We start from the raw sequence: 24,232 nt of genomic DNA, 5'->3' as shown, positions 1-24,232 counted from the left end.
ATCATGCCTGATGTTGTCTTTGTCATCAACGGGATGCAGTTTCCTCTGATTCCTTCAGCCTATGTAAACCAGGTAGGAGAGGGAACCTTTTCCCCAAGCAGTGCAAGAGCACAGGGCGGCACTGTGCACATGGGAACCACTGTGACATTAACAAGCAGTGCGATCAATGGCAGTACGATTGTATTTTAACGACTAGTAAGGTTGCACTAACCTGTGATGATGTCTCTGAGGACACTCTGTCTGGTCTGTAGTTGGTAACATTGTCATATTAAACAATAAATAAAGCATCCGTAGTTTAGAATTTGTTAAAGACACATTGGTTTATACGCAAAGTAAGCAATAGAACAGCCCAAAGTTCAAACTGTTTATACAGCCAGAGGCTGATACCTTCACACTGAGTAGCACCTTACTTTCCAAGCAGATGCACTGAAGTCCATGGGCTGGATCCTCAGCAGTTGTCAATCACCAATGCGCCATGGAAGTCAAGGGAGTGATGCCACCTTTCATCACCTGAGAATCTGGCCATATCTTACGTGCTATTATCCACATTTTGCACACGGGGAACTGAGGCACAGAACGGCTAAAGCCCAGATTGTTAAAGGTATTCAGGCATTGTTCTTTTCAGCATTGCTACACCTAACTCATTTTCAAAAGTGACTTAGGAATTAAGTTAGGGGCTTAATTCCCTTTAAAAATCTGGCCCTAAGTGACACAGAAAATCGGTGTAGAGACAGGCCCTGAACCCAGCTCCCCCAAGTCATACATCAGGGCCCTAACCACTGGACCATACTTCCTTAGCAAGATGCCTGCTGAAATAAGGCAGGGCCTGCAGATTGTTATTTAAAGTGTGTAGAGGAATTGGTTCCCCGCCCCTTAGTCCCTGACGCTTCTCTTCCCTTCTCAGGTGCGTCTCCCACCAGCAGCTTGACGCCCTCCAACTGGGGAGCTCCTACATCTACCCCCTTCCAAATTTGAGTGGTGTTGCAACTTGGCCTGCAGGGTCACATCACCGATCAGGTTTGGCCTTGCCAAAAGGTGGTCAGACCATGGCCCGGTTGGCCCTCCCAGGCTCCGTGGCCTATAAAGTAAGCTGCTATTCATCATCATAATCAGACCCATATAGAAAAACTACACCAAGAGAACATTAACGCTGCTCAGCTAAGCACTCTGAAGTCAGGGAATGGCAAAGTTAAGATTGGACACACAACCTTAATTCTGACACCTTCTGTCTAAACATTACCTGTATAAGATAACCTTTAATCACATGATCACAAACTGCTTCTCAAATAGTATAAATAGCGTATTATACCATATTTTTTGCTCAAACTTTCCAGAATCATTTACCAAGCCTGGAAAATTTCAGCCCCAAAAGTAAAAGTTTCAGAAAAGGAAACGTTTAAAGTTATGAATGAACACTTGAAAACAGGGGCTTGGAATGGACACACTTGGGCAACCTCAGCCTTATTCATGGCTCCATCTCCAGCTATAATACAAAAAGAAACCAACTGACAATACAACCTGTGGGTGAACTCCCGCCCCACTCAAGCCAATGGGGGTTTTGCCATTGACGTCAATGGAGCCAGTATCCCACCTTATGTATCTATCACCAACCACCATAGTATCTGGGTCCTAGATTCATGCATGACTAGTACAAACGAATCTGTATTGCAATGAGAATGATACAGGATTACATAAAGCAAAGAACAAAAGATGGGCTAAGATGAACCCCTGGATCTCTCACACCCTTCCAAATGTCAAGATGTTGAAAAAGCCAGATCTGGATCCAAATTTTGGGCCTTGAGGCCAGACTGTAGATCCTAGTTTAGAATCAGTTTCAGGCAGAGGTGAAAGTAAGCCGGTGCGGTCAGGTACGGCGTACCAGTGAGAGTCGATGCACAGCCAACCGTACCAGCAGGAGGCAGCTTCCCCAGGTCGACAATTTAAAAGGGCCCTGGGCTCTCAGCAGCGGCTGGAGCCCCTGGCCCTTTAAATTTCCGCCAGAGCCCTGCTGCCGGAGCCCTGGGGTAGCGGCGGCGGCCGGGAGTCCCGGGGCTCTGGCAGCGATTTAAAAGGGCCCAGGGCTCTGGCTGCGGTAGCAGCGGCCGGGAACCCCAGGCCCTTTAAATCACCGCTGGAGCCCTCTGGTAGTGACAGTGGCAGCTGGGAGCCCCAGTGCTCCAGCGGTGATTTAAAGGGCCCAGGGATTTAAAGGCCCCGCCCCTACTGCCCGAGGCCACGCCCCTTCTGCCCGAGGCCACGCCCCTTCCGCCCGAGGTGCCCCCCACATACACCTTGCTCAGGACCCTGGCCCTGCATTCCGGTAAGTCCCTTAAGTTATTTTCACCCCTGGTTTCAGGGTAAGGGTCAAACAAGGCACACACTGGGCCACTGGGTGAATTGGTTGGATAAAGATCCAACCTGAGCCTTCCTTAAGCCAAACCTGAACGAAACTGCTTTTACACAGGGGGAAGGGCTTGGAGATCAGGATTTCGTAGCTCTGGTCTCCTGAAGTATCATAGTTTTGCCTGGTGGCTCAGAATCCGCCAGTTGAAGGCTTTGTAGCTCGTGGGCTTGAGAATGGAGACATTCTTTAGTGACACAGCAGAAGCGTTTAATGAGACTCTGCCAACCCCTTTCCTCTGTGTCTGGGACCAGGGGAGGAGAACAGCACTGAAAACCAATAAAGAGAGGCCAGGCAAAGGAGATCAATCCCACGTCACTTTCTGCTGGTGGGATGGGACAGCGTTTTGCTGAGGATCCTGGAACAGAAAGAAAAGGAAGCAAAGTATGAATCAGGCACTGGAGATAGAATCCTGGAGTGCAGGGCCAGCCTTATACATCAGCAGCACAATGTGGACATCAGGATGGGCGAATCTGGCTATAAAATGATAACGCTCTGTGGGTATCCTCTGCCATTAAAAAGCCACGGGTGGCATTCAGACTCCCAATAAAGCCACTACTGAAATTATCTGCTGGCTAGAGATGGTTGGACATTTTTAAATTAGCAAAAATTTGTCAACATTTTTTCCTGGCAAAAATTTGGCCCTTTTTTGTTTTGCAAAAATGTGGCATAATATTTTTGACAAAAATTTGGCACCCTTTATTTTTGCTGGAGAGGTGGAGTGGCAAAAATTTGGCACCAAAAACACATCAAAAACACTTTGCCGACATTTGTGACTGGTTTTTTTTTTTTTTATACATATACCAACTTCCTGAGTGGTCGCAATGCTTCGAAAATTCAAAATGTTGGTGACAATTTTTCTTGAAAATGTTTGCAAAATGTCATTCCGCATTTTTCTCCCGATGGCCTAACCCATTCGGTTTTTACCACAAAGGGGGCAAAACCCAGGGCTCAGCTGTACCAGTGTGAACCCTGTCCTCCACAAGGAGACTTGCTATATGGTCTGGGTGAGCTTTGGCAAGGCTTGCAGTACCTTATCGATGGAGCTAATTGAAGTGAGAGAAAGGGACAAAGCCGGGAGCGTCGAGGTTAGTACATTGCTGCTCATCTACATTTTGATTCTCTCTTACCGGGGCCTTGCTGGAGGGGAAAGCAGACAGAGTAATATTGGAAGACGAAGGTTCTTCCTTGGAGCATCGAAGCCTCGTAAATAATTTCCAATACTCCTCTCTCACCTGAGGGTTGAAAATCCCCCGTCACTTACGGGATCTGAGCAGGGATGTAAACAGAAGTCCCTGATCACATCTTGACATGCTAAATCCCACAAACACACGCCAATCCATCCCAGCATGCTAGCCAAATCCCAGTGCAGGTAATTCCATTCCGCGGGCCAGGTCCTCAGCTGATGTTTGACTCCAAAGGCGATATCTCAGATATCCCCATGGAGGATCCAGCACAGCTGTTCCGGCGCTAAAGGGTTGTACTGTGTTGCTGTATGCTGCTAAACAGCTACTGTGCTTTGCCCCAGAGATGGCTGCATTTCAGCACCCTATTGCTGCCTCACAGCACCCTACTGCTCTCCCTTCCCCTCCCCTTTTCCACTCCCTTCATTTCTCTCCTTCCCCCACTCCTTTGCCACTCCCAGTAAAAGCTCAGACCCAGCCCACACCTGCTGCCCGTAGGCTGGGGGCATGCAGGCTTCACCTTTCTATTGAGCAGGCAGTGCACCACAAAGATGAAGGTTCCCAGCATGCTGTTGGTGATGGTGAACAGGTACCCCATCACCGTGGCCAGCGGCCCGAACTGGAAGGTGCCCAGCCCCCACGTGAGGCCCAGGACTAAGAGATGAGCCAGGGCTTTAAAAGTCAGTGACCTGAAACAGGGGGAAAACAACCATGTGACAGCCACTGGGATATTGGCACTGGGAGGGAGAACATCAGACATGAAAGCAGAACCTCCCCCTGAGTTTCCATTCCAGATCCCTTGAAAAGGTAACGCCCACGCTCACTGAAGAGCAAGAAAGAGGAACACCCGGTTGAAAGTGGATCCTGGCGGGTCCGGTCAGCACCGCTAACTGGGCCGTTGACTGTCCAGCCGGCGGCATCACACAGCTCCTGGGAAGCAGCCGGTATGTCCGCCCTCCAGCTCCTATGTGTAGGGGCAGCTAGGGGGGCTCCGCGTGCTGCCCCCGTCCCAAGCGCCACCCTCCCATTGGCCGGGAACTGGAGCCTCCTGGCCACGGCTCCACTTGGGAGCCGGAGGGGGGACATGCTGCTGCTTCTGGGAGCTGCTTGAGGTAAGTGCTGCCCAGAGCCTGCACCCCTGACCTCCTCCCAGGCCCCAACCCCCTGCCCCAGCCCCAGCCCTGATCCCCCTCCCACCCTCCAAACCCCTCAATCCCAGCCCAGACGACCCTCCTGCACCCCAAACCCCTCATCCCCAGCCCCACCCCAGAGCCTGCATCCCCAACCGGAGCCCTCACCCCCCCAACCCCAATCCCCTGCCCCAGCCCAGAGCCCCTCCCCGCTCTCCGAACCCCTCAGCCCAAGCCTGGAGCCCCCTCCTGAACACCAAACCTGGTGAACATCATACCTGGCCCCACCCCAGAGCCCTCACCCCCTCTTGCATCCCAACCCACTGCCTCAGCCTGGAGTCCTCTCACACTCTGAACTCCCCATTTCTGGCCACACCCTGGAGCTCGCACCCTCAGCCGGAGCCCTCACCCCTTCACACACCCCAACCCCTGAGCCAGCCTGGTGAAAATGAACAAGTGAGTGAGGGTGGGGAGAGCGAGCGACAGAGGGAGGGGGGATGGAGTGAGAGGGGTCGGGGCCTTGGATAAGGGGTGGGGCATGGGCAGGGTATAGAAGGAGGGCAGGACAGGGGCGCGGCAAGGGTGTTCAGTTTTGTGTGAGTAGAAAGTTGGCAACCTTCCTCCATGCCTCAGTTTCCCTATCTGGAAATAGGTTCATAGTATTTCCTCCACCGCTCAGAGGTGTTGTGAGGCTAAAACTGTTAGTGAGGTATTCAGCCACTGTTGTGACAGGGACCACGTAATAACCAAGAGAGAGATTATCCATTTCCCCCTAGGAATCTTGCCTGGTGTTCCTCAGAGTAGACAGCTCTGCATTGAGGGAGGAAAGATGCTCTCGCAAAAGCTTCAGAGTAAGGCAGAAAAATACAAAATTTATCTGTAAAGAGAAAAATCAAAGGAGTCCCTCGTACATTTCATCTCAACCTCAGGGTCCAGAGCCCCACCTAGTGTAAATCAGCCTAGCGCCTGACCAGACCGTAACCAAGTTCCACCAGTTGAGGATCTGGCCTATGGGATGGAAGATTAAATTGGACCCTGGGGCTAGAATTACTTTTGGCCGGTGGTTCGAGATGGCCTAGTGTCCCAGAGAAATGCCTCACGGCTGACCTGCAGCCCCAGCACTTTGTTGCTCTAGTCCCCAGGCCTTGTGCAGGTCGACGATATACGGGGGAAGCCTAAACGGGCCAGGAAATGTTCTGGACTGTGAGAATATTGAACATCAATGAATGTCAAAAATACCCGGTGGTGCCTGACTGCCCTCTCACTCAGCCTGGTGTAAACCAGGAGTAACTCCATTGGGCCTGTTTCCCCTCTCCCTCACGCCAGTGTAAATCAGGAGGAACTCCACTGAAGACAATGGAGGGAGACCAGGTGTGAGGAGAATCAGGACCACTCTGTTGCTCAGACGGCTCTGAACAATGTTGTTCTTTATGTTCTAGATGGCCCATCCCCCCAACTCCCCCACACCATAGGCTATAGCTCTCCTTAGGAGGTTTATCTGTCTGGGGTGTCTGTCACTGCTAGCCTCACTGAGGACGTGTAGGGGCCAGAGCTCTGGGATTACACTAGCTGCTCCTCGGGGGGCTGCCGTTCCCAAAATGGGGTAGCCATGCATTCATTCTGCAAAATCTCCTTGGTCAGGTCGGGTTGTATGCCTTCAGACTCCAGACCCAGGGCGCCCCAGACCCGCCTCCTCCTAGTGACTCTGGTCTGGGCCCCATCTCTTTGGTGTTCCCATCTATAAGAGATTCCACCACAGCCCTCTGGTTCTGCTGCTCTGGGAAACCCGAGACCCTGCTGTACCCACCACAACCACAGCGCAGACAGGCCCAAGGAAATTCCATCTAAAACCATTATCAGGATTGAGCCAGCAGCTACAAAGAAAGAGAGAAAGGCCATCAGCAGAACCCTGGCAAGACCTGTACGGCCTGCATTTGCTACCTCGGCACCACTGCCATGTGAGCTGGTGGCACCGGCATTGCTGATCTAAGGTGGGGGTCTTTATACAGTCAGTGTGAATGGAATTCACCCCAGTGCCTGCAGGATGCACAAGTGCTCCTAGGCACAAGGCTCTGGCGCAGGTTCTCCATACTGAGACAAAGCTCCCCCTTGCCACGCAGGACTTACTGATAAGGAGTTCCATAGCTGTTGGGAGCGCTGGCTGCAGACGTGATCACAATCACTGCGGGGAGTCCGTAGCCAAAGGGGTACATGCATTTCCGTGTGCATCTGCCCGTGCCTGAGTAATTTTTCACCTTCAGATTCCTGACAATGAGGTACAGACTCACTGCTTCTAGCAACATCCAGGCAAAGCAAGCGAGGAAGAGGTAATGCAGCAAGCCGGCGGTGATGGAACACATAAGCTGGAGGAGGAATGGAATGTCAGTCCAGGTTTATTTGGAGAAATGAGCTCTCTTCCTGCCTTGGGAGGGTGCACCTAGATTGTGGGCAGGCAAACGCTTAGGGTGGGAAACTGAAACTGACCCTAAGTCTGTTGAACACCTGGCGTGAGCACTGCCCCAGCTCAATGCTGCATTATAGGTACAGCCAGTGGAAATCTGGGGATCTTGTCTCAGCAGGGTCAGAGCAGGCTTTGGCTTTGTTTCATACCTGCTGAGATTTGCATTGGGATGGAATCAGTTCCAGCCTGCTCCAAATATCAGCCCAGATTCACTGAACTCAGCCCAGTTATGGGGTTGAAAGGAAGCCTCTAACCTGGGGCAACTGGGTGAGGGTTAGATTATTGAGGTTTTACCCAGCTCTAGTTACAGACCCCAGCAAAGGTTGCAGTTACAATGGGTCACAGAATCATAGAATCATAGGAGTAGAAGGGACCGCAAGTGTCATCTAGTCTAACCCCCTGCTGAGATGCAGGATTTGTTGGGTCTAAAATCATCCCTGGGTGGTGCAATCTCTACTGCAGTCCATTTACTATCATTCTCCTCTCACTCACCCTGGTGTAAATCAGGAGTAACTCCACTGAAATAGGTTTCAGTGGTAGCTGTGTTAGTCTGTATCAGTAAAACAAACAAACAACAAAAAAAACCGAGGAGTCCTTGTGGCACCTTAGAGACTAACAAACTTATTTGGGCATAAGATTTTGTGGGCTAGAACCCACTTCATCAGATGCATGAAGTAAAAGATACAGGAGCAGTATAAATACATGAAAGGATGTGGGTTGTTTTACCAAGTGTTAGGTCAGTCTAACGAGATAAATCAATTAACAGCAGGATACCAAGGTGCCACAAGAACTCCTTGTTTTTTTCCCCACTGAAATAGCGGAGTGTAAGTGCAAGCAGAATCCGGCCCAGTTGGGAGTCAGCCCAACATATGTGAGATCCCAATGCAGGTAGGTGAAGAAACCACAACGGGAGCTGTGAATGGTGCCTGGAGAATTCTGCGCCTACTGTACCTTGTTGTAAGTCTTGTCTATTCCCACTAGGAAGAGGAGATCGGCCAGGAAGAGGCACATGCTGAGCTGCAGGTGGAGGAAGGTGCTGCTGGTGTTACGGATGGGGTGGCAGAAGAGGAAGGTGACGATAGCCAGGATGAGACAGATCAGGGAGATGATGAGCCCAGTTTGGCTGATCACAAAGAGGGCAAAATCCACCTGTGACACAGAACAGCTGAAGTCAGGGCCATGGGTTGCTCCCACTCACCAAGGCCTTTGGTGCTTCTAGTCTGTCTGGGAACTCATAGAATCATAGAGTATCAGGGTTGGAAGGGACCTCAGGAGGTCATCTAGTCCAACCCTCTGCTCAAAGCAGGACCAAGCCCCAATTTTTGCCCCAGATCCCAAATGGCCCACTCAAGGATTGAACTTACAACCCTGGGCTTAGCAGGCCAATCCTCAAACCACTGAGCTATCCCTCCCCCGCTTCTTACTGCATCATGCTGGTTCTGCGTGCATGAGCAACGTAGCCATCTCACCTTCTCGTGGCTGCCCAAAGTGTGCGTAAGGGGCCTGGTATAATGGTGGCCACAGACGTTTTCCTTTAGCTAAAGCGGCAGAGGCCTGGGCTTTTGGAGCTGAAGTTCTAGTGGCTTGATTTTTAGAGATACACTCTACCCAAGAGGCAGCTGCATTTCAGAGGTGAGAGAAGCGATTCCTCTACACATGCTGCATAAGACACATGAGAATTGCTGTAAACTGCCCCAACCCTATTTCTGCTGTATTAGCCTGACAGCCATGATCTAAATTCAGTGGATTCTCATGGGACACTGACTGTCTTGGGGGATTAGCATGACATTTTATTAAACGGGCGGCCCAGGACTAGAGAAGCAAGAACTAGACCGTACACTGGATTGGCTCATTTTACAGCAGTTTGCGAAGGCCCCTGGGGAGAGAAAGTCATTAGTTCAGTTTATCCAGGGAGTTAATTGCACTTCATTTATAGGCCTGGATCCTCAGTGGGTGTAAATGGGCATAACTCTGCTGACTTCACTGAGTTCAATGGAGCTATGTTGATTACACCAGCTGAGGATCTGGCCCATAGGTTGTTTTTTGTTGTTGTTGTTTTGGGGTTTTTTTAGATATAATGAGATAATGGCAAGAGATTTTTCTAGATTATTATATGCAGTATTTTCTCTGCCACCATGATGAGCATAGCCCCCCCTCCTGTGCCATGTTAACTAGGGTGACCAGATAGCAAGTGTGAAAAATCGGGACAGGGGGTGGAGGGTAATAGGCACCTATATAAGAAGAAGCTCCAAATATTGGGACTGTCCCTATAAAATTGGAACATCTGGTCACCCTAATGTTAACTGCCTTCAAAGGAAGGGAATTGTTTCTCTCCTCTGAGCTTTGCTTGTCTCTTCATTTGCTTGCTTTGAATTTGCCAAAGCAACAGCGCCCCCTAGTGGAAAGACACAGAACATCTTATAAGCAGGCCTATACTTCCAACATGTCTAGTTGTCAGTATTTAAAATTATACCCCTCATGGAAAGTAGAGGTTGATGATCTATGGATGGTTATCACAATGGTCTTTAACCAGCAGTCTGATCACTGGCTCACCAATTAAATCCCTCTGGAGTAAATCTAAGGAGCAAAGTTATGCCTAATTGATAGATTGGGCATGGGCTGGAGAAAGCTACAGGGCTAAGCAAGCCGTTAGCCCAGAAAATAGAAACGTGTGGGTGATGGTGGGGGTGCAACATGACATGATATGACATGACACCAAATCCTACGCTTTGAGAGTCGGAGCCAGAACAGATCTCAAAAAGGGGAAATACCTTTGTTCCCCTGCCCTTCGCTGAGTGAGCTAAGGTCTCCAAGTGGTTTGTGGAGAGACAGGAGACGAATAATGCCCTGTCACAAACCCCAGTACTAAAAAACAGAATTTCAGGTTCATGGCAACATGGAGTTCAGTTTTTAACTACACCCTATACAAAGAAAATTGCTCGTGTTTTTAGATTTAGATTTTAGATTTTTAGATAGGGGGAGGGATAGCTCAGTGGTTTGAGCCTTGGCCTGCTAAACCCAGGGTTGTGAGTTCAAACCCTGAGGGGGCCATTTAGGGATCTGGGGCAAAGATTGGGGATTGGTCCTGCTTTGAGCAGAGGGTGGGACTAGATGACCTCCTAAGGTCCCTTCCAACCCTGCTATTCTGATTCAAGGTATATAGGATTAAAGGTGCCCAGATTGGGTCTTGATACTTGTGATCACCTTGACTACAGTGTGGGTCTCTGTAGAAATAGCACTATGTTTAGCCTCTCTGTGACCCTATTAAATGTGCCGCTCAGCAGATGGGTCAAAAGAAATATTTGTCTAACTCCCAGTGGTGCAAACTCAGCTTGGGGTCAGAGCATATGGCGCGGTTCCTTCTGGAGCGTGCGTCACTCACAACAAAGATTCTGCAGCTGGAATCTAGTGACCAGTTCTGCTAATTCTGCACGAGTCACACTCAAATCTAGCAGTGCTGGCTCAGTAGGGCTAACAGTAAAACAATCTAATTTTAGTCAGCAAAGAGGAAGACGCAGCAGCAAAGAGGAATTTCTATTACAACAGCACCCAGAAGCCCCTTCTAAGATCAGGGCCCACTGGGAGGGGTGCTGTACAGGCACATGGTAAGAGACAGTCCTTCCTCCCAGTCCTCTGTCTGAGCTAGAGGAGAACCCTGCTTTGTGAGTCAGTGGTACTAGGGGTGGGTGACCAGTCTGGGTTGTAAATATCGAATTCTGTCAGTCCTAAGGCTCTACAGGAAGGGTCCAAGATCTCCAAGACAGCAGGAAACCTGCAGTGATGTTTGCACGACAATGCTACGTGTGCTGGGTGCAATGGAGATTGGATTTGACAGAAATGAATGTCGGTTTGGATTTCTGCCCCGAGGCCTGATCCTGCTGTCCCTGGGGAGAAGAGTAAGACGTCAGTTGAGATGGGCTGGAGCTGTTGTTTCTGCTGCTGTTAAAGTCTGCTCCTGTTTATGTAGCAGAGACAGCTATGAACAATGGAGGGACTGCCCAAGGTACATGGAAGGTCAGAGCTGAGCCGTGTGGGCTGAGGAGTTGCACTGGCTGCAGACGCAGGGTCTAGGAGATTGGTTTTGCAGCCTGTGTGCATAGGTGCTGACATCCCCTCTTTTTTGTGGGTGCTCGACCCACCCCTTTGCCCCCTGTTCTGCCCCCACTCCACCCCTTCTACGAGGCCCTGCCTCTTCCCCCCCCTTCCCCGCCCCCATTCCAACCCCTTCCCCAAATCTCTGCCCCGGCCCTGCCTCTTCCCCGCCTCCTTCCCTGAGCGCGCCATGTTCTCGCTTCTCCCCCACCTCCTGAAGCGTGCTAACGCTGCCAAACAGCTGTTTGGCGGCAGCTGGGTGGGAAATGCTGGGAGGTAGGCAGAGGTGTGGGGACGCGGCACGCTCTGGGGGGCAGGAGGAGGTGGGGAAGGGTGGGAGGGGAGCTTGGCTGCCAGTGGGTGCAGAGCACCCACTAATTTTTCCCTGTGGGTGCTCCAGCACCGGAGAGGCAGCAGAGAGACAGAACTTCCTGGGCACAGAGCTCGCTGGAGTGGCTGGCGTGGAGATTTATGAGCCAGAAAACTGCCTATTCTTTGTATGCCCTGTGTTCAGGAAAACAGGACTTTGTGTACATGTTTTGTACATAAACAAGATTACGCTGAAGTACACACCTGAGCAGTAGCATCAATTTCTCCACCCTGCAAGGCTCTGAGTATTGGCCAACTGCTTGGGCCAAGGGGACATCGTTATGCCCAGTGGGGAGCCCAGCATCCCATGCACTGACCCTTCCAGAGACACCTGATTTTAAGCCCAAAGTCCCAAATACCTGAACGACACCAGGCGCCATCAGCACCGCAAAGCTGGCCAGGTAGCGACAGCTGCACTGAGTGTGAGTGACATTGGAGTGAAGGTGCTGGCAGCCCTGGGGGGACCAGACACCATCCTGGCCTGCAGAGTTCCAGTGGACACAGATGGCCCGATCCAGCAGAGTCTTGTCCTGCAAGGATTTGCAATCACAGACAGAAAGGGGGTTCAGACCATATTAAGCAACAGCAGAGTCTTTAACAGCAAATCAACACAGGGATGAGTTCGGAGCTCCTGGATTCCCTCCAGGAAGTGGTGATTAGGGTCAAGCAGGAGTTTCTCTCTCCCCACCGTGCTCTGCATGGCACAAACAACTAGACTCATCAGGAAGGATGCTGTGTTTGTTGGACACATGGGCTGAACTGCTACAGCCAGTCATGTGTCCCTGGGATCCTTTGATGTGTTTGGTCTTTCCTAGATCTCAGGAGATGAGAGCCCATGGGACAAGTCTTCAGCTAATTTCAGGCATCAGAAATAATGGACTGGCATAAAGTACCTTTATTGAGACCCACATCTCAACACTCTACTACAGCAATGGTGCAAAACACAGAGTGATTGTTATTATTAATCATAAATATTTGTATAGCACCATCAATAATTATTTTTATCCAAGGACCTTAAATGAAGGTCAGTTGGATTAACCTGATTTTACAGATGGGGAAACTGGGGAACAGAGCAGTTAAGTAATTTGTCCAAGTTCACCCAGCAAATCCACAGAAGACCCTGGAGTAGAATCCGCATCCTTGGAGCGCCAGTCTGAAATCTTACTTTTGATATTCCCTACTGTCTGGGAGATACATACAGGGTCCCTGCCCCAAAGAGCTTAAAACCTAAGAAGAGACAAAATGAGGGGGTATGGACAAACACCAGGGGGAGGAGAGGTGGTGGGAAGACAAGGTTCATTCATCCAATGGCATCAGCTGAGCTACACCAGGGCAATTTTGAGCCTCAGTATTCAGCCCCAAGGGGTTAGAAATATTCGTTGCAAGAAATGGGCCCACGGCACAGCTTTTGGGGATGGATCCTAAAACTTGGGGTATTTGGTCCAGGCTTTGGGTTTGACCACTCCTCTAGAATTGGGATTGTTCAATGATGGGTCACGACCAAGCAAAATTAAATGAACACAACCCAATGGGGGCTCCCCCCACACCCAGAAAACCCACCACAAAGAGAATGAAAACATCCACCTGCTCATAGGTTCCTGGGAATGGGGAGGTCAGGGACGGGGAGACAGACTGAGAGGCTCCAGAGGGAGAGAGGGCTTGGTGTGCTGATCATATCCCAGTCCATGTCAGGCCAGCAGCCACCCAAGAAACAGAGGAGCCAGGCAGCAGCCTCAATGGGCCGGTGATACAGTACAGGGGGTGAGGCAGTGACCTCACAGAAGTCTAGGGCAGCACCATGGGATACAGGGATGCATCTGGTGGTGCCCTTCCCCCAACTCCTGGCGCATTATTGGGATCCCAGGTGCTTCCATGCCAAGCAGAGGGTATCCGGGGACCCGACTTGCCAATGGGATCCTATGACTTGCCCTGCCAAATACATTCCATGACCTGCTGTGCCACGGCAGTGGGATCCCATGGCCGGCCCTCCCTGCCATTTCCGGGGGGGAGACGTGGTGAACACATCATCCCATGATGCTTCTCCAATATCCTCCCCCCTCTCTGAGCCTTTCACCGCCACAGGGCATGAGGCCAGGAAGACAGAGATTCTTGTCTTAACCTATCACCTGGGGTTGCCACCTGTCCAGGTTTCCCCAGGATCGCCCCCCTTTTGAGGCGGCTGCCCTGTGAGAGCTGGAAGGGCACAGCATCGTCCCACGTGTCCTGGTTTTTCGTACCTGAGAGGTGGCAAACCTATTACCACCACTCTGACTGAACTCCTGCAGCATGCACCTAAAGCTGGGCCCAAGTCATGGAGTTCCGATCTAGATGCGAATCCAGATCCAAAACTCCCTGAGGCTTCTCAGAGACCCAGGGTTGCGGTTTGGGCCTTTACGGACTGCCGTACTCTGCGGGGGTCCATAACAGACAAGATGGGTTGATAACGGACTCTCCTTTCTCCATTGTCGACCCACCTCAAGGTGCTGGAAGGTGAGGTTGATGGGACTGGAAATCTTCTTCTTCCAGGTGCTGGAGGAGGCACTCACCACTCTGGAGTTCACGCGAACCTGTTCTGGTCTTGCCTTGCTCCCTGGATTTTCATCCTGCAAAAATCTCCCTCCCAGTAGGGACTCCAGCCCCATGTAGGAGATAAAAGCGACAGCAGCAGAACCTGCAAGCAGGTGAGGGTGAGGGTGGAGGGGCTGAAACAGCTTAGGGGCAGATGGTGGGGCTAGTTGGGGAATTTGGTTTTCCTCCTGCAAAAAAATGGTGATGAACATGACCCCCCCCACCCCCCGTTTCCTTCAATTTTTTGTATTTTTGTCAAAAAAAGAGAAATTTTTCCAACAACTGAAATTTTTTGCTCAACATGCCATTTTATCAAAAAAGCCATTTTCTGCAGGACAAAAAAAAATGTTTCCACCAGCTCCGGAGAATGGCTGAACCAACGGGTAAAAATGATTTCCCGGACGTGTTGCTTAAGGTAAGATAGCACAGAGTCCAGCTCTGCAAGGTGCCTACAAATTCCACTAACTTCAGAGGGACACTCAGCACCAACAGCTTGTGGCTATCCTAAACCTCTGAGTTACAGAAGCCAGGAGGGGAAGACAGGGGTTGATTTCTCCAAATTGCTCTGTTTGTTACACTCCCCCTGAAGCTCTGGCACTGGCCACTGATGGAACATTGGTCTGACGCAGTACGGCCGTTCTTGTGTGAACCGGACTGGGGTCAAATAGCATCCGATTGGACAATATTCCCAGACTGTGAGGCCAAAAGGGACCATTAGATCTTCTAGTCTGACCTGGCCTGAGAATTTCACCCTGTTATTCCTCTACTGAGCTCAATCACTTGAGTTTGGCTAAAACATCTCTTCCAGAAACGCAACCATCTGGATCTATCAAGAGATGAGAAATCCACCACTTCCCTTGACAGTTTGTGCCAATGGCTAATTGTCCTCTGTTAAAAATCTGTGCTTTGTTTCTAATTTGAATGCGTCCAGCTTTAACTTCCAGCTGTTTGTTCTTGCCAGGCCTTTCTCTGCTAGGTTTAATGGTTTAAAAGCCTGTCCACTGTCTGGGATTGGCTTTTGATCAGGCCCATATGACATTCTTGCCCGCACAGCGAACTTTGAAAGGGCCCACTGAGTCCCTACTTGGGCAAACTTGCCCTGACCTCGGTGTCTGAGGAAGTGCTTGATCCAATAAGAACAGGAAGGAAGGACTTTTTAAGGCATGCAAGACCTGGGCCTGACCCTGAGGAATCAGTGAGAGTTGAGGGTACTGAGCAGAATCAGGGCCCTTTGTCGGTGCATTAACACCAGTGGGGGAGCCAAGAAATCAATGAGACGCTCATTTAGAAAACTGGCCTATGAGGAAGAATTGTGAATATTTAGTTCAGAGAGGAGAAGGCTGAGTAGGGACCTGATAACAGGCTTTCAATACATACAAGATTGCTATACAGAAGATGGTGATCAATTATTCTCCATGGCCACCGAGGGCAGGACAGGAAGGATTCAGCTTTTGCAGCCAGGGAGCTTCAGGTCAGAAATTAGGAAAATCTGTTTAACTCTAAGGATGGCTCAGCACTTGAACAGGTGACCTAGGGAGGTTGTGGAATCCCCGTCATTGGGGGGTTTTAAGAACAGGTTGGACAAACACCTGTCAGGGCTGGTCTAGGTATATTTCATCCAGCCTTAGTGTGGAGGGATGGACTAAGTGACCTCTTGAGGTCGCTTCCAGCTCTACATTTCTCTGCTTCGGTGATTCCATTACTAAGGGACTTGCACAGTATGGCTGGTCCCCACACTACGGGCTGCATTCTCCCCTTTACTCATATGGGATCAAACTCACTGTTGTCAACCCATTGAAGACAATGGATAGTAAATTGCTCCACAAAGAGTCCTGTAGACCTCATGGCGCCATTCACAGAGTAAGGGCCAACTTGCCATAAGCAAGTTACTAATCCACGAGGGTGCCAGTTTTATATATGAGCCCTGAACTACAAGGCACCGGAGAGGAAAGTAGTTATGATCAGTGGGTTGCAGGGATGTCTCCATGGTACCTTCCATGTCAGGATCAGTGACGGCAGTGCAGTGAATATCCATTCTGTCTTCGTGAGCACTGAACCCAAGTATCTCACTCCGCAGACTACAGTTCTCATCTGTGAGCTTCGTCTGAATCGCTGAAAGGCGCCAAGAGAAAGGGGCTCGGGTAACTGAGTACTTCTCATGCACATGTATTAGCTGTATTACAGTAACATGCAGAGGCCCCCAGTTAGAGATCAGGGCCCCACTCTGCTGGGTGTTGCACAGACAGGTAGGAGGAGACAGTCCCTGCCCCACTGCTCTTACAATCAAAGTAACTTCAACGGCAATATCTCTGTACATGGACCAGCCCCCAAGGCATTCTGTCAAAAAGCTGGTTCCAGCCTCTAAATCCACACCTGGATCCAGGGCTGAATGTAGAGCCTCTTTCTAAGACAGACTTAATCATAACCCTGTGCTGAACACCCCAAAAACCTGGGGGTAAGTGGTTAAAAACCCAGCGCCCGACACCTATGTGAATTTCATGGCTCGGGCCCAGTCTACTTCTTACCCATTAGCTTGGTGGTTGCAGTCTGGGTTTGGTTCTCCGGAGAGGCCAGGGCAGCTGTCACTGCGGCTGACCCCACACTCTGCAGAAGCAGCGTTGCCGCAGAAGCGACTTCTTCCATGCTTTCGATGCTCCAGAGGGAGCTGTCCACAAGGACATGTTCGAAGGATGCCGCTGTCTCCTAGAGAGGGTTAGGGGGTCAGAGCCTGCATCATGACCGTTTGGAAAGTCTCCGGCTTTCCCCTGCATTCCAACGGGGGCTATGTTCCCTCTGTCCAGCTCCACGCACTTAAGTGTGGAACTCCTGGTGGGAAACGGGTTGCAGCCCACTGATTTCTGTGGCCTTTGGGGTCGGGCCCTAGGAGACGACTCAAATACTTATGGAGATACCAAAACGGTGAAGGATAGTCCTAAAATCTGTGTGGAAAATCCATGCAGGCGGATAGGCAGACAGACAGACCGACAGGGACTATCCTGTCGAGCGATTGCCACCCCTGTGCAGAAGACCAGAACAAGGCCTGTTTCAGTCTCCTATAAACCCTACAGAATGTAAGTGACACATACACCTTTTGCTGGCCCACTGCTCAGTGATACATTTGATGTCAATGGGAGTTAGGCAGGGCTGTCCTTAGGCATACGCAGCAAATGCGGCTGCCTAGGGCACCCAAAAATTTGGGGCACCACCGGGACCATAGGCGCCGACTTCTCATCTTGCTGTGGGGGTGCTCAACCCCTGCACTCTGCTCCAGGCCCTCCCCTGACTCCACCCCTCCCCCCAAGGCCCCACCCCCACCCCACCTCATCCCACCCCTGCTCCACCCCCGCCCCACCTCTTCCCCACCTCCTCCCCCGAGCATGCCCTGTCCCTGCTCCTCCCCCTCCCTCCTGGAACTCGAACGCAGAGAATCAGCTGTTCGCGGTGCTCTGGAAGCACTGGGAGGGAGGGGGAAGAGTTGGTAACTGCACTGGTGGGTGCTCTGCACCCACTAAATTTTCCCTGTGGGTGCTCCAGCCCTGGAGCACCCACCCACGGAGTCCGCCCCTATGACCAGGACAGCAGGTAAGCGCGGGTCGGCTCCCACACACCCAGTGCACGCTGCAGTCTCCTTACGAGGCAGAAGGCAGGGGCCGTATTCATTTTGTGTTGCTAAGAGTAAGGAGGGCATAGGGGCACCAGTTTAATAATACTGCGGCGGGCCCCATAAATCCTAAGGATGGCTCTGGAGTTAGGCATGCAATACCTTTCAGGCTCTGGGCAGTTGTTCCTAAAGTGAACAGGAGTATTTGTGGCACCTTAGAGACTAACAAATTTATTTGAGCATAAGCTTTCGTGGAGCTCACGAAAGCTTATGCCCAAATAAGTTTGTTAGTCTCTAAGGTGCCACAAGTACTCCTTGTTCTTTGTGCGGATACAGACCTACACGGCTGCCACTCTGAAACCTGTTCCTAAAGTGGAGTGTTACAAGAGGATTCTAAACAGGCTCAGCAAGTGTCAGTCAGGGAGCTACACCAGTCCTGGCAGAGACCGGGGTGTCCCAGTGTTAAAGGTGGGTCTCTCTAACAATGGAACATTTCTGACCTCTAGGGAAGTGGTCAAGCTGACATTCTCACAGGCAGGTGTCAGGAGGCTGAGGGTGGAATTGACCAGCGAACAGAACAAGCTGGTTTTCCTGTTATCCCAATTAATCTAGGAAACCACAAGAGATAAGACACATGTCATTAGGGTTCATCCAGTGAATGAAGGCCAGTCATGCACAGTGTCCCAGAACATAAGCTCGTGTCAATCGATATAGCTGCATGAAAGCCAATAGAGCTACATTGATTTACATCAGCAGGAAGCACAAATACCGTTCATGGAAGAACTGCATTGCTCATACGTTCTATCCCAGCCCTTCTATCTCATCTCAGCAGGGCAGGAAACCCTGCCTGGGAATTATCATCAGTGCTCTTCATTGACACTTAGAATAGGGGATAACAATCCCTAGCTCTTTATATAGCACTTTTCATCAACAGCTCTCAAAGGAGGTCAGCATCATTAGCCTATTTTGAAGAGGGGGAAACTGAGGCATGGGAGGCGAAGTGACTTGTCCAAGGTCAGCCAGTAGGCCAGCGTCAGAGCCAGAAACAGAGAGTCAGCTCTTCTGAATCCCACGCTGGCGTCTTGTCCATGTGTGTGTCCTCCAGTGCTATTTTCACATCCACGAAACAATGCTAACTTACCTGCTGTGATCCATTCAAACACATCTTCACGTAGTCATTTTCTCTCATGAAACCTGATCGGCAGTGAAGGGGGATTTCTGTGCAAGGAAAGAACAGGGTGAGACCATTTGTCCTCCTCACGCTGTGCAGGACAAATGCAGCTTGATTTTTGGTTTTGTTCACAGCTTACACCCTGGAGCCAAATGTAGGGTCCCCGTGGCCTTAAGTGATACATGGACCTGTGCTGGCCCTCTGCACAGAGGTGAATTCCACCCTGTATGGGGACCCTTGGATGAAAGATGCTGAAGAAAGACCCAGTGCTAGTGTGACACTTACCCTCACAGCCGGACTCACTGGTAGCAAGGAAAGGCTCTTTTCCAGAGATGAACCTGAACCCGTCTTCACATATGCAGTGAGAGATGTTACAGGAAACCGCATTGGGGCCACAGTCATGGTCGCTGCCACTCCCGCTTTCTACATCTTCAGAATCATCAACAGAAAGAGCTGGAACAATAAAAAGCCGCCCATTTCAGTACAAGAGGGTCAGGGTCTGCTGGCCCTGTCTGTCGGGCACCAGTTCAAACTCCGATGGGGCGGAATTGGTGGAGAAGTGGGCAGTGGCAGGGAATCACCCTCAGCACCGGTGATCGGGGACTGCTGGAGCTCATGACATGTGCATCCCAACTGGCTATGTAGCACTAACTAGGACAATTAGAGACTCTTTCCAATGGGCTTTGGATCAGGCCCTCACTGAGTTAAACAGAAGGAGATTAAAAGAGGCAGGGCAGGGTGGAAAGGCATGCATTCAGCTGGGAGGTAGAACGAGCTGGAGTCAGTGAGGTGGCGAGATTCCGGGGGGCTTTCAAATGGCAGGAGCTGAGGGGAAGAAAGTTCTTGCAGAGTGTTAGTAGCCTGGCTGTGGAGCAAGCCAAAGAAGAGGCCAGCAGGAGATGAACAGGAATGAGGAAGGGCTGGAGGAAGACGAGATCTGTGGGGCAGGCTGGGGGAACTCCAGAGAAGGTCTAAAACACAAGGAGCTGAACTCCAGCTGTGGAAGTCCCACGATGCAGAGGAGCTCCGAGACTATCTGCCCTTTCACCTGCCATGCAGGGGAAAGGGGGAGGACATAGGCAGCGTTCTCCTGGTCCTTACACCACTGGAGCAAGATTCCTTGCAGAGCTTGGGTGGGCGGAGGGCAATTTTGAGCTGGATCTTGAAAGGAACGGAGAGCCAGTAGGGACGAGCAAGGATGAGGGCAACGTGATCGCAGTTCACTGTGCCGCACTGTGTTCTGCTCACGCCTGGAGCTGGGCATGGAGCAGAGGAGGAAGTTGCAAAGGAAGGGGCGTGAAGGCCCGGCTGAAGGTTGCAGCCGAGCTGGACTTGAGATGGGTGGAGCTCGGGGGTGCGGTTGCATTGCGGGCAGGACATGTGCACACACAGATGACGTGAGGGTAGGAGAGTCCAGAGTTAAGGATGATGGCTGGGACACAAGTGGTGGAAGATACTTATGATTAGGGGGAAAGATGTGGGGGAAACAGCCAATCACCATCCCCTTAAAAGCCCTGGGGAGGAGTTACCTGATCTTGGTCAGGCTACCAAGCCATCAGAGGACGATGTAGGTAAGTGGGGGTGGGATCACTAACCCTAAGCAAACATCCCAAAATCATGAGATTAACTGAAAAATGATAAGATTTTTCAAACTAACAAATGTTGGGTTATTTTTATTTGCCTGCTGGCACTGGGTCACAATTATTGGGAGTGGACCACATCCACCCTGACTGAATTGGCCTGCAATGTAGGTTCTCCACTTGTAAGGTAACTCCCTTCTCTTCATGTGCCAATATATATTTATGCCTGTATCTGTAATTTTCACTACAAGGCATGTTTTCTAATCCTTCAATCATTCTTGTGGCTCCATTCTCCTGAGAATATGCATTTCCATCAAAATCAAAATGCTTTGTGAAATTGGGTCAATTGTTCCAGAATTTTGTTTTGGAAGAAAACTAGAAAAAAAAAATTCTGACAATGTCAAAACATTTGACATTTTCAGAACAAAACATTTTGATTTTTCATTTTGAAATTACTTTTCATGTCAATTTTTAAAAACGTGTTATGTATTATTATATATGGTTTCGGGCATGACCAGGGTTCAAATCTCTGCTCTGCCACTGAATTTCCTGTGTGATCTTTGGCAACTCACTTAGCCTCTCTGTGCCTCAGTTCCTCATTTGTACGAGACTACAGTTGAGATGGCTGGCAGTCTGGGTACCAAAGAAACCATCAGAAGTCAGCCCTACCGAAGCTTGGCATTGGAAACAGGAGAAGGTGATATATGCATTAGCTTCTAATACAATACACAATTTTCAAAAGTGAAAATGGAAACAAAACATTTTTGGTGGACACAAAATGATTTTTTTCTGGAATTTCCTATGTGGAGAGTTTCAGAATGATCAGTTGTTGTTCTGATTCGGAACTGAGCCAGAGTTTGAAGTCTCGAAAGTCTTTGCCAAATGGAATTCTTGGGCTCTACACACAGGGACCGCCTACCAAATCCCCAAATATCACTTCAGTGCTAGGAATTGCTTCTTTGCCTTGTGCTGGCCCCTTTGTAATACCACCAGCTGTTTGCCTAGGCCCCTTTCCCTTCTTATTAAAATGTAATAAGGAACTGGAGGGAATTAAAATTCATACTCACAGTAGAAAGTCACATGATAACAGCTGAAGGCTGTGGAAAGAAAAAGAAGGCAAATAATCTGAGAGTGCATTAAGGTAAATGCCCTGGGAGAGCTGCTAACAAAAATCCCAGTACACGTTAAGGTGCTCCATATATGAAATGTGCGACATGTGCATGTTGCAAGTATATGAAACCATCCAGGAGAACGACATGAAAGGGACAATTGATTCAACTCCCACTGGATTTAATGGGGCTCTTTCTCATTGATTGTCATGCAAGTTGGGTCGGGCTCCACCCATTGACTTTAAACTGATTAACAGCAGCTGAGGATCAGGCCCTTAGTAAAAAGGGCTTTACAAAACTAAGGACCTAAAGCTGCTGCCCTGTGTACTGTATGTGGCCTGATGCAAAGCTCACTGAGGTCAATGGAAAAACTTCCATAGGTTTGGCACTAAGCCCACACGTTAATCCTACATGGAGTGCTGTTAACTTCACCTGGTTCCTGAGTGAATAAATGTTTGCCAGATTGGGCCCTGGAGTGGTTTTTTATTTATGCTATGCCCATTGTGGTGGTATCTGGTCACACAGCAGAGAATAAATGCCAAAATAATTGCTTCCCACCACAAGTACAGACCAATAGGCACAGGCTAAATTCCGATCAGCCTCCCCCATTAGATGGGAAAAATAACTCAGGCAATGCACCCAAAGTCAGAAAGTTAAAAATAATCCCACCTGCTTCATCGCAGAAGAGAAGGAATCCGAGACCTGCAGTTAAATAACAATCGGATGTTAAAAGGGTTGTGTCTGAGGGCAGAGGTTGTGAGGGCTTCCCCCTTGTTAACCCCACCCAGAGCAATTGATGGGGCTAGGCCTTATGTACTAATCAACAGGACTCTTTGTTCTTTAAAGAAAGGTAACGTGATTTGAAATGACTGGAAGTCTCACTATCTTCCAACTTTAGCAGGCAAGGGACTCTGCTCTAGACAGCTCCAGGACCACTGGGCTTTGTACTCTACCCAGGGTCTCTGTCCTGTACACTATTCCCCATTCATTTCAAATCTGACCTTGCTTTTCAAACCCACTTGCACCATCCAATTTTCACGTCTCTTTCTCTTTACTCCCCTCTGCTTTGCTCCATCTTCTCCTCTACTGCCAGCCTCCTCGCACTCCCTTTGAACAATCGACTGGTGAAAGAGGCTTCTCCTCTGCAACCTCTGAGGCCTGGAACTGCCTCCCTGCCTCATTCTGCCACATGAGTTCTCCATCTGTGTTTAAACCTCACCTGAAAATGCACCTTTTCTCCCTGGCATTTACCATCCCCTTTAGTGTGTCCCCCTCTCTGCTGTTTTTTAATACACCACATCATTTTATTCTGTGCAGCATTTAAGTAAACAGTGTGTAGGAAAAGAGCTGCACAAAAGCTGTGTGGTGTGTTGAAATTAATGGTCCCAGAAAAGCTCTGCTGGGCTCCTGTCTCTAGCTGCGATTCCAGAGGCACTCTGGAGCTTCTCATTTAGCGCTAGTTCTAGAAAGAGGGGAATGGCGGGGGCGGGGGGCGGGAGGGAAGGAGCTGGTATTGTGGTGGAATGCCAGTCATGCATGAGCAGGACATCAGTTAAATCAGCCTGATATTCACTAACACAACAAGAGGTGTAAGTTACACAAGCTGTTACAAGGGTGTAATTGGGTCCAGTATAAACTGGTGTAATTTACAAGCTGAGGGGGCTGGAAGACAAGGCTACTATGAAACAGATGTTAGTTGCATTGCTTAAAGAACTACTGAAAGGTGCTCAGATACTATGGAGTCGAGCACATTATAATAACCTTATAGACTAGAAAAAACACATATAAAATACATGTTATAAATGACCCCCTCTTAGAATCTCTTGAATGCATTTATAACCACTTGATAGATGGACTGATAGAGGGACAAAAGACTGTGTCTCATATGATGATGCTAGGTAGACAGGTAGGCAGATGGAAAAATAGAGGGATGGAAGACTAAGTCATTATAGACAGATTATATAGGTAGAAAGACAGATAGATGTCCCATATGATGACAGATAAATAGATTTTGGTCCAAGGAAGATTTTGACCCCAGAATCAGACTAATTTTATAATAATCCTAAAATCAAATAGTCGAGTGTGATTTTAAAAAAACAATTTTCACACAATAAAATTCCCGGAGAAAATGACCTTTAAATATTGTCCCACAGATCAGTGAAAATGGTCCCCCCTCTGGCCCTGGGTGTCGTACTCACCCCACAAAAAGCACTTGGGTCTGTTCCTCATGGTGTTGCTGGGATGTGTTAATATGTCATCAGTTCCAAAGCATGAAGGAACTTCAAACTGCTGGCACTGACTTATATAGGGTAGAAATTGCTTGTTTACTTCCGCAAATACTGGGGCCTTCTTGTAGAAACATTCATTATATGGACTCTGCCTGCTAATCGCTCTGTACAGCAGCTAGCCCTCTATCTATCTCATTGTACAGTCGATCAGTGGGTCTCAACCAGGCATACGCGTATCCCAGGGGGTATGCAGAGGTCTTCTAGGGGGGCACATCAACTCATCTAGATATTTGCCTAGTTTTACAACAGGCTACATAAAAAGCACTAGTGAAGTCAGT

The 24,232-nt window shown here is 49.6% G+C and overlaps 1 protein-coding gene across 2 annotated transcripts; it reads right to left on the bottom strand.

Moving 5' to 3' along the window:
- Positions 1 to 294: 294 nt before the first annotated feature.
- LOC125625216 (adhesion G protein-coupled receptor E3) lies at positions 295 to 23,924 on the bottom strand. Of its 2 annotated transcripts, XM_048827009.2 has the most exons (17): positions 23,865 to 23,924; positions 22,336 to 22,368; positions 21,625 to 21,654; positions 19,263 to 19,430; positions 18,948 to 19,024; positions 18,307 to 18,414; positions 16,731 to 16,908; positions 16,198 to 16,317; positions 14,112 to 14,308; positions 11,997 to 12,167; positions 8,128 to 8,325; positions 6,843 to 7,078; positions 6,523 to 6,589; positions 5,501 to 5,592; positions 4,106 to 4,274; positions 3,532 to 3,636; positions 295 to 2,759 (listed from the first exon to the last, which is right to left on the bottom strand). In XM_048827009.2, the coding sequence occupies exons 1-17, from the start codon at positions 23,893 to 23,895 to the stop codon at positions 2,706 to 2,708; spliced, it is 2,034 nt and encodes a 677-aa protein (XP_048682966.1). In that variant the 5' UTR covers positions 23,896 to 23,924; the 3' UTR covers positions 295 to 2,705. The 2 variants fall into 2 exon arrangements, with proteins under 2 accessions (XP_048682966.1, XP_074978055.1); XM_075121954.1 differs by lacking the exon at positions 18,307 to 18,414.
- Positions 23,925 to 24,232: the final 308 nt, after the last annotated feature.

The sequence above is a fragment of the Caretta caretta genome, chromosome 21 (assembly GCF_965140235.1).
Source record: "Caretta caretta isolate rCarCar2 chromosome 21, rCarCar1.hap1, whole genome shotgun sequence".
NCBI classification, from domain to species: domain Eukaryota; kingdom Metazoa; phylum Chordata; order Testudines; family Cheloniidae; genus Caretta; species Caretta caretta.
Note: the sequence above shows the minus strand (reverse complement) of the source record. Positions and strands in the feature narration are given on the sequence as shown.

Excerpts from the sequence above, each read along its gene's own strand:
- LOC125625216 (XM_048827009.2), bottom strand. The coding sequence starts at position 23,895 with ATGAGGAACAGACCCAAGTGCTTTTTGTGGG. Across the intron at positions 21,655-22,335 it reads TCTCTTCTGCGATGAAGCAG|CCTTCAGCTGTTATCATGTG; the intron begins GTGGGATTATTT and ends TTCTTTCCACAG. Across the intron at positions 16,909-18,306 it reads GCTTGACCACTTCCCTAGAG|GAGACAGCGGCATCCTTCGA; the intron begins GTCAGAAATGTT and ends AACCCTCTCTAG.